Below are 10,750 nucleotides of genomic sequence, written 5' to 3'. Positions count from 1 at the left end.
TGCCTTGCTTTATTTAGGGCATTTTTGATAAAACCTATAGAATATTATAGCCGTTTGAAGATTGTATAGATGTTTTCGATTTTTTCATCAAGGGTTGTATGATGATATATTCTGAAGGCTCTTAGAAACATGAAAGTCATAATGGATGTTTTAACTGTTTTATGGTGGCACGAGAAAAGGTGAATGTAGCTCAAACGGTTTGCTGGTTTTCTGTAGATTGAGAGGACAGGTCCTGTTTTTTCTCTACTGTCAAGTTTGCTTTTCACACTTACTATTCATAGTCTTGAAGTACCAAATTTAGATTTCCTTTCAGACCTTCACTGATGCTTAAATCTTGTCCAAACGTTGGTCGGCTTCTTGGCGTACATGATCGAATTATTTACTGATTTTCTGAATTAAAAATGTTTTAAAATCTCTTTAATTTTATAAAAGTTGTCAAAGTGAATGTTTTAATGTTGGCTGAACGTGAATCGGACGTCAGATAAATTTGATAGTGAGAATTAGACTAAAAATTTTATCTTCACGAGTATGAATCATACGCCAAAAATATTAAATTATGTTTTTGCACTTTCTTTTAGAATACAAATCTTGAAAACCACTTAGGTAGCAAATATTAGATTTTAATTTCATTATGAAACAAATTATTTTACTTTCGAATAACAAAAAATGGTCTACAATAAAACAAGCACCTTGTGGCTCAGCAGTAAGCTTGAAGGCCTATAACACTAAAATTCGAAGTTATGCCCCTACAGTGGACACAGCGAAGGTTTGCTCTTAATATTAAACAAAAAAGAAAAGTACGTTAAAACAAAAATGTTTTGTTTGTTTCAGAACAAAGCCATATTGGGATATCTGCTACGTCCATCACGGGAACTCGAACCCTGTGTTTTAGCATTTTAAGTCCCTAGACTTACCTCTGTTCCATCGGGGGTGGGGCAAAACAAAATGGACTTTAATAATATATTCTTCCCTATATGATTTAATTTCTAGCAACAGAGTAGCAAACACTACAGAAAATCTTTTTTAATTTATAAGTATTGTTCTTACTCTCCTTAAACTTATAAACCATAGATGTTTTTGAAGTCTCAGCTACTAAAGGCAAATCAGCACATTTTGATACATAGATATATTATTTTCACAATTGTTTTTGCCCGCCAGTGGCACAGCGGTATGTCTGTAACGTTGTGCTTAATTCCAAACAAACAAATAAACAATTTTTTTTTCGAGAAAGATTTATACTAACATGGATACTGTTCTAACCAAATCCTCATCTGATATTTTAGTGTAGAAGAAATATTCAGTGTGTTTATTATGTAAAACTCTTACATTAGAATGAATGAAATCATTATAAAAGTCACATACATTATGGTAAATTAACATGTTTAGAATAACTATGTAGACATTTTTACAAAAGCTGAGAGGGTGAATATTATTTACCTGATAAAGCCATTGCCAAGTCTAGTTCGTTTTTTAGAATTTTTAGCACTTGTTTAACACCGTCTTCTCCCTAAAGAATAGAAAAACCTCTTATGCAATGAAAATTATTTTTAATTAATAATAAAAAGACACCGTGTTGTTTGATAATATAAATATTTGTTGATAACTGTAGTAATTGTGTGTTACCAATTAGAATATAGGAGAGCTCATATAGGTTCTAATTTGTAAACTTGTAATAAGTAGTATGCATGTATTCTTGTGGTCTTCGCGGGTCAAACCGGTTTCCCGAGAAGTATTAGATAGATAAATCCGCAATAACAGCAGAGTGCGCCCAGGAAAGAGATAGTTCGTCTGTCATTCTTTTAGTGAAAAATAATGAGGTTAGACCAGTTTGGAATAAATGTACAAAATTTTCATTTTCACAAATGAGTAATATAAAACAAAGCACGCGCATAGGCGGCGAAAGATATTTGAATTTGGGAATCCTGACGATTGGGAACACTTTATTTTTTATGTTATATTTGAACTTGGGGTCCTGACGATCGGGGACACTTTATTTTCTATATTATATTTGAATTTGGGGTCCCGACGATCGGGGACACTTTATTTTTTATATTATATTTCAATTTGGGGGCCCCGACGATCGGGAACATTTTATTTTCTATGCTAACCGTGACCACTGAATTCAAACGTGAACAGTGACTTTCCATGATAATCATAAACAAATTTCTATTCCCCATTCAAAGGGGCACTTCGATACTAGGTCAAAAGAATCCAGTCCGTTCCGCAGTCTATGGTTTAAACAGTTTCTTTGAAAAATCACTATATAGATGAAATGTTGAGAGCAAAATATAATTTTCTAGAGTCATGTCATATAGTACTTTTTTAAACCCTGTCCTTGGAAGCGTAAAGTATATTTTAGGAACGTTTACGAGTTAATTCACTACATTTTTATACTAACCAAATATTGAATGTCAGAAAAAGTTAAATCAGCAAGCTTACGTTATAAGTAAGACCCCAGAGAACAGGACGTCCAATAAAGACAGCCTTCGCTCCAAGCGCTATGGCTTTTAAAACGTCTGTACCTGTTCGTACACCACTGTCTAAGTATACCTCGCACCTGCCATTTACTTTCTTTACCACTTCGGGCAATACATCCACCTGCAAAATCCAAAATTATTATATCTTCATCGATATGTGAAGAACATTTGAAGATCTCTTTAACATACTCAAGAAATTTCTACCAGTAATATATATATATATATATATATAATAACATGATCCCGTGAAATTTTAGCGACGTAAACTTCACTTCTACCGCATTTATAAATCAAGTGAAATATAATGGAAGTTCATGATGATTGGTGTAAAAAAAAAAGAATAATGAAGCCAACTTTATTCAATAAACAAAGAAATTAAATAGTAAGGATCCTTAATTAATACGTTACTTAAAGTTACAAGAAACATTTCTAGATCAATAAATTATTCTCATAACTCCTTAGTATAAGCTAAAGCCACAACTTGACATTTTTTGTTTGTTATGTATTTCGCGCTAAGCTGCACGAGGGCTATCTGCGCTAGCCGTCCCTAATTTAGCAGTGTTAGACCAACAAAATAGTGGGATCGACCGTCACATATAACGCCCCCACGGCTGAAAGGGCGAGCATATTTGGTGTAACGGGGATTCGAACCCGCGACGCCAGGCCACTTGACATTGTGTTATGAGCCATGATTTACAATAGTCACATTATGAGAACCCATGCGTCTAAGTGAAAAAGAACTAAATACTTGTGTATATAAAATAGACTAATCATGTGATATGTCAGATGATTGCTTGAGCCTCATAAATACAGAAATATACTCATATTTCAGTTAGTCTAAAAGATCATGGATCTGTAAGACTTAAAGGGAGGCATGGTTATGGGTGTTCGTTTAGCTGGAGTATTTCATTTGAGTGGTTGTTCAATGTTATTTCTCATCAGAACCTATCGAAAGAGCCAATCGACACGGAAAGTGCATTCTACTTGATATAACTTTGCCTGTCAACCACTGGTAATTAAAAGCTGCGCGGACAGCATTGCTAACTACAACAATTAATATACTGTGACGCGATTAACTGAGTAGATCAAAGGAATCAGAATTCGAGTATATTTAGCCGTACCATGAACAGGTCATTGTAATTATTATCATATGCCAATCGAGAATCAATCTGAACATTATTTATCTCAAATGTAAAAACATGTTTACCTAGAGTGCAAACTATAGTCAAAGAACGAGGAAAAATATATCAGGTAGTCCGACGAATCATTTTACACACTTTTTAGTACCTTTAGTATGGAAAAAGTAAAAATAAACCTGTAAGATATACTCGATCCCGCTTATTTTTTCCAATAGTGCAAGGTGCTAGGACAGGTGCATTGATGACATGTGAGAGGCTCTTTAATTCATTTAAAAGGGCGAATAGTAAGCAAAGTGCGCCTGAACATTGTAATGAATCAAACCCATTCCATGATGTTGGATTTCAGCATTTATAAACTTGGTGATTTACAAACAGTCCAAAGCACAATTATGACTAGTCGCCTCGTTTATTAATAGAATCACAAGATCTCAATCAAACTGAGCAATTTTGGGATAAACGAAACCTTCACCTCTGCCTCCACTTTCTCTTCCGAAAGCTATGATCCAATTCCTGCCTTTATTTTTGAACGAACGGATTATTATCAATAAGATGCACGTTCAACCACATTTTACTCTTTTCGGTTCTAAGTCCAAGCTGTTATTACGAGAAAAAGTAGCTCAATCCGATATTATTATTCAGAAGCCCTAATAAAGTAAGCAGACAGTGTATCTTTTGATAATCGAGCTTAATTTCGTCTAGCTTGTGAGCATTCACATTTTACATAATTAAACTTTTCAAAACTCGAAACAAAAACCACAGTATAAGTATCAAACTTCACTGACGAAACCTATCATCCAATAAGAATCAAAGAAAGACTTAACTCTGTATACCCTAGTTATATAGGCGCTGAGTTAGCAGGAGAAAGGAGGTATTTGACCAGGGAATATATTAGAGGACAATAACAAAATCGATTTTACGATATGTGCGTGTAGTATGCTACTTTACTAATCTAATAGCCGTTGCATCAACGTGTTTTCAAAAATTTCACTAATTGGTGTCATAACGTACGTTACATGGTCATATGATTCAAATGGTAATATAGTTAGTGAAGAACCACAGTAAACGGAACACTCTATCAGAAGTCTTAATATTAGCAAAAACAGTTGGCTTCCAGCAGAAAAACTTGTAAACAACGTCTTCGTGACCTTGGAACTTCGAAATCCCGGAGACAGGGCTTTATCATGAAGTGCCCTTGGGAGGTGTTGAAATTAGGTAGGCTTTGGATTAAACGTCTTTTGACTATTCTTATTTCTATATAGTTATCAGTTTTTCATGAAATTATTTCTGGATTCCAATCAATACGATGTTTAAAATTTCTCATAATGCATATTTTATGTTCAGAAACTTGTATCAACACGTCTTCGGTTTCACTTATGTAACCTTTCTCACAAGATTGGAATGGTGTAATATGAACACCTTGTTTTTTTATCTTCAGTTGTTTTTCTATTTAAAGTTAGGTTATTTTAACGGTATTCGGACATTTGTTGTAAATAATTTCGTATTTACGATAAGCACAATGAGGTATGGTGTGAATTATGAGTCTAACGTAATAGCTATCATGGGGGAAGTAAAGTGAGCGTGTCATCAATATATAGTACATAAAGTAGGATTTTTCACAGAATTCAATAAAAAAGTTATTACAAAATCAATCAGGAAGGTGCCATAAAGAAGAGAGGACAGGGGATTGATTGCCCATGCCTAGTACTTAATTTCTTTGGAAATGAGTGGCTGACACATACTCTAATTATATATAAAAGTTCATTTCTTATAGTAGACGTCTGCGGACTTACAACGCTAGAAACCGGGTTTCGATACCCGTGGTGGGTAGAGCACAGATAGCCCATTGTGTACCTTTGTGCTTAATTCCAAACAAACAATGCTGTTTAAAACCTTTTAATTGTTTTATGTTCACAAACGTATCGAGATGAATATAAATTATTTTTAAATCCAAAATAACAAATTATAGTTCACTAGTTAACTACTTTCGTTGCAGTAACCAAGTTTTGTTTATTAGTTTCTTCGTTTTCTGTTGAAGATGTTTAGTCCAAGTTATACATAAACATTCATCAGATTTTATAACATATCGTCCTACCGTTGCTGGAACGCCATCTAATTGCCTCCCCCCATGATTTGACACCATAATAGCAGAAGCTCCATACTTTATTGCCATCTCAGCATCTTCTCCTGTACAAAGAAAATGCATTGTAAATCTGTAGATCGGTTTGATAAGTACAGACAGACTGAATCAATTCGCACAGAATTGTCGGAGGAAAAAACTGGACTGTACGAGGAAGATGATATAAAAAGAAAAAAATGTCTGTGTGGCTGTTTCTGTTTTAGACAATTTTCCTTCACATGTTATCTTCCATGTACTATAAATTTTTAAGATGCTCCAATAATTTTGTGCAGATTATGAATCATCGTGTATATTAACCCCACTTTATAATTTAATTATGTATATAAGCCAGAATTCGTAATAAAGAATTTGCACATTCGTATATATCAACATACCTGTTAAGATACCTTTAACCACTACAGGAAGTGATGTTACAGTTCGTATCCATGAGATTGCGTCCCAAGTCAGTGACGTGTCATAAAATGATGCTAAGTGCCTTTTGGAAGTATCTTCTTCTGAATAGTTTAACCCAGCTTTATTTAGATCAATGCCTTCAAAATTACCCATCCTAAAAATATATATATATGTGTGTGTGTTATGTGATAATGTTAAACAACAGCTTGAACTTTAGCACTTTTGAGATAATTTTTTTCAAAACATTTCCTTAAATAACATATGGTAGTTAAAATTAACAATTTCATTCAGCAAAGAATTTTGGCAATAACAACATCTGTTTCAGTGCAGAAGTACCTGCGCAGCATTAGATAGTATTACAATTCTAACATAGCATTTTCAATTGTAGTAGCATATATTTAAAAACCTAAGTATTTTAACCCGAAACAATTTGATAAAGATTCAACTTCTGTTACCTGAACTTTCTTTTTGAGAAAAAAAAGACAAAAAACATTCACTATTAATTACATAAGTTATATAACCAAAAGCTAATTCTTATGGAGATTTACGTTACGCAAGAAAATAACAGAATGATCAAATTAGCAATTGTGTGTGTTCTACCATTAGTTCATTGAGCCATCTTTGAAGAGAGTTTTCAATCATCTTTTTTTTTCTGTGTGAAACATTATATTTCACTGGTAACTACACAAAACTTATGATTGTTTGTTTGTTTATAAATATGCACAAAGCTACACAAGGGCTATCTATGTTCTGCCCACCACGGGTATCGAAACTCCAAACAAAACAAAATGATTGTATTTCATCATCTTCAGGAGACAATTTGCAATGCCAAAGATACAATATTTGAACATTTGTGACAATTCATGTCGTATTTCATTACTTAAAGGTTGAAACTTGTAGAATGTTTTTGTTTTGTTTTTAGGCTGTTGATAAAAATGTTTTAATTGTGTACAAAAAAACGTTGAATTTTAATAGTTTATTTGATTTTAACTTTTACATAAGTACTAATCATATACATATATTTAGTATAAAATATCCTTCAAAACTGACTTCACAAGTGTGTCTGCGGACTTACAACGCTAGAAATCGGGTTTTACTACCCGTGGTGGCCAGAGCACAGATAGTCCATTGTGTAGCTTTTTGCTTAACTTCAAACAATACAAGGTTAAGATGCTTTTACAAGAATAACACCAATTTAAAAAGATAATTCTTATGCATTCCGTTAAATTTTTTGTATAGCCTTATATCCTGTTATTTTTAAACGACAGGTACATTATGTAAGGATCAAATCAAGCACTTTGTTATTTGTATAAAATTCATTAACTCTTGGAAATAAAAAAAAAAAACTTATACAATTTTGGGGGAAAAAATGAGCGATACTTTTTCGGATTCAAAATTGATATCAGTTTCATCATAAAATGACTACTTTGGAAAAGAATGCATCCCAAGTGCTTTGAAGCTGGATACGAAAAATAAAGATACTAAGAAATGTCTAAATAAGCTAAGAAGTTATTCTTGTCATTTCATATTGGTGATTTGCTAATTTTTGTGATTCTTATTAATTAACTTATTAAATAACTGCTATAAACCGTCTTCTAAGTTTTGCAAACCCTTGGGATTACCAATTCGCAGAAGTGATTTTAAATGATTAGTGAACTCTTCTGCTACTACTTTCATGTTTCTAAAAAAGAAGTGTATGAATACTGTATGTGCTTTTATCAGTGCCCATTTTTGTATTTGTATTTTATGGCAAAGTTAAGGCTAACTGTTGCCGTCCCTAATTTTGATCTACTGATCAGAAAGGAGCAGCTAATCAGATGAACCTTACCACCCACCATCTATGCTAAGAGATTGTCTGTCACTCTTATGACGCACCAACATCTTAAAGTTAGGAAAATATTTTTGTAATATCGCACAGGTTTGAACCCGATTTGCCAGTTTCGAAATTCAGAGCTCTTCCGAATGACCAACCATTGCTCATCGGTACCCTAATAACATTTAAAATGACAATAATGTTTATCCTGCATTTTATTTTTACTACCATGGAAGCACTTGTTTCACGAAACGGTCGTCGTTAATGTCGAGTTTTAACAACCCCAAATGCAGTAGCTGAACATGACAAAATTCGAAAACTATATTTAATTTCTTTCTAAAAACAAAAGAAAAAATCACACTTAGTTCTTATCTTAGGACCAGGAATGACAAGTGGTTATCAGCTCCAAATGAATCCGAGGATTCATTTTTCGCAATCCGTTATTGCAAAAACGCACTTCGCATTATAGGGCAGTGAGTGAGCTATAGGAGTGACAGTTAAGTCCCACTATTTGATCAGAAAAAGTAACCCAAGAGTTGATGGTGGGTACTGTTGAGTAGCTGTCTTCCCTCCAGTCTATTAGTTCAAAATTAGAGAAGGTTGTTGTGCACAAATAAACCTTGTGTAGGTTTGCGCGAAATTCCGAAATAAACATAACAACCTTTCTTACTACCCAGTTAAAACATTTGCAATACTAAGTAGGTATGTACAAATCCTGTAAACACACACAAACTGCCAAACCTATGTTCATCTTAGCTACGAAGTTGGCAGAACAAACCGATAACTGGTATACTATATGCCTCCTATACTTATTTAATAAGAGATGCCTTCAAGGTAGTTAAAACGAAAATTAATAATGTAAAGACTCAACAGACAAACTAAAAAGCTAACACTTAGAGTAGAGAATTTTTACCAGAGTACAGAAAGCAAGTGTTAATTATTTTTATTAACTTTATCATTTTATACGCATATCTTACTTTTCATTAGACATGTCAAGACCGTTCTGAGCAAAATTGTATTGAAAACCAGAAATTGGTGTGTCAACAGTTAACACCAAGGCTTTAAATCCACATCTTTCGGCCCTTTGAATCAACATTTTTGTAACTTGGCGATTATTAAACACATACAGCTGAAACCACAGAGTAGAATTTGGTACAACCTTTATCACGTCTTCTAAGGCATAGCTTGAAGATGTGCTCAGAATCATGATGCTACCCATAGACGAAACCGCTGCAAAAAAAAAAAGGGGGGGGTAAAGAGTCTTCATCAGCAAATAAATGAAAATCACACTAGACTAAGTTACATATTTTCCTTCTTTTTTTTGCATTGATATGATTGTTTTGGATGTTTCAACCCATAAACTGGATATTTTTAAATGATGTAAAATAAATGAGTGGCAGTGGACTACTCATTGTTTTTTCGATTATTTAAATGATGTTAAATTTTGAGTTCCATATACCTTGTCAATTGATGACAAGTATAAAATATGACTGATCAATTCCTTTTCACATAACTATGCAGGAAGGGTACATATAGAGTCATATGGGTTCACCTGTCTGCTTAAGCAATATCAGTCCATCAATAGAAATATTACTTACAATCAAAAATTGTCAAACAAAATAAATATACATAATTATATTTTCATGTGAAATCACAATGATTCTTTAATTTAATCCTATACATTACACTAGAATAGTTAATTCTTTATGATATCTAGTTACAGTAAAGTACGGTCTTTTTCACCTTTAGCTGTTGCAATTTCTCCATCAGGATGAGCTAGCCTGTGATATGCTGAAGGACTGGCACCAATTGGAAAATTAATTTTCTGCCCAAGGATCGTAACCGTCATGTCACGGACAGAAACATCTCTCAAAAATCTTGGACGAATTCGTAGTCTGACAAAGGACACATCAGGTCATTTGATTCTTAGTTAACAAATCTGAAATATTCTAGCTATAATACAAATAGATGGGAAATTATATACTGCCATTAACTTATTTTTAATTTTATTTTTTTACATTTAGCCCGTTGATTATACTAGAGACAAAAATTACTACTTGTTCTTAAATTAATTTAGGCTTTCCGTTTGAAATTGACATTCCATTGTGAGAGTGAAAAGTTTTAAGACTGAAATATAATGAATAAAACATTTTTTATTGTCGTGAGTCTTTCATTACACAGAATTAAGATAACCTTGTACACTCACACTAGTGAAGCCTACCGAAATAAGAGAAAAAAAATATTTTGTTTAAAAACAATCCACTGCTTTCTCCAACATCATTTAATGTAGAAAAAAAGCCCAAAAGTATCAATTAATTTTGTCTTATAGTACTAAACGTTTGTTACTCCATATGCATCTTTGTAGCCACGCATAACTTTCATATAAGTTAATTTTTCTCCAAGTTGTTTACTGTATATTAGTTCTAGAAAGAACAAAAATGTATTAATTGTACAGTTATTATTGAAGAAATCAAACGTGGTGCCTTGACGCCGTTAATGATATTAGTAAAGTTAAAGCATTGATAACTCTATCTTTTTTGTTTACAATATTTGTTCAATTCTCTTTATCATATTGGTTCTTTAAAAACTCTGTAAAATAAGTTTTATCTTTATGTAAAATGTAAAAGATTTGTTTGTTTTAAGTTATGCATAAAGCTACACAATGGGCTATCTGTGCTCTGCCCACCACGGGTATCAAAACCCGGTTTCTAGCGTTGTAAATCCGCAGACATACCGCTGTGCTACGTGGGGGCTTTAAGGTTATAGTCAATAAAGCGTACACGAACTCGGG

General features: G+C 33.2%; 1 protein-coding gene across 1 annotated transcript in view; it reads right to left on the bottom strand.

Annotated features, from left to right (window-relative positions):
- The window catches only part of LOC106457484 (hydroxyacid oxidase 1-like), a 15,775-nt gene that overhangs the window by 4,359 nt on the left and 666 nt on the right, over positions 1–10,750 (bottom strand). Inside the window, exons 2-7 of the mRNA XM_013916903.2 lie at positions 9,703–9,854; positions 8,937–9,189; positions 6,128–6,300; positions 5,709–5,800; positions 2,440–2,598; positions 1,438–1,507 (exon numbers count right to left, since the gene is read on the bottom strand). Coding sequence (XP_013772357.1) covers positions 1,438–1,507; positions 2,440–2,598; positions 5,709–5,800; positions 6,128–6,300; positions 8,937–9,189; positions 9,703–9,854 — 899 coding nt within the window. The remainder of the gene's footprint in view (positions 1–1,437; positions 1,508–2,439; positions 2,599–5,708; positions 5,801–6,127; positions 6,301–8,936; positions 9,190–9,702; positions 9,855–10,750) is intronic.

This window comes from Limulus polyphemus, unplaced genomic scaffold, assembly GCF_000517525.1.
Source record: "Limulus polyphemus unplaced genomic scaffold, Limulus_polyphemus-2.1.2 Scaffold337, whole genome shotgun sequence".
In the NCBI taxonomy this organism is placed as follows: Eukaryota; Metazoa; Arthropoda; class Merostomata; order Xiphosura; family Limulidae; genus Limulus; species Limulus polyphemus.
This window is presented reverse-complemented; position numbering and strand designations above follow the sequence as displayed.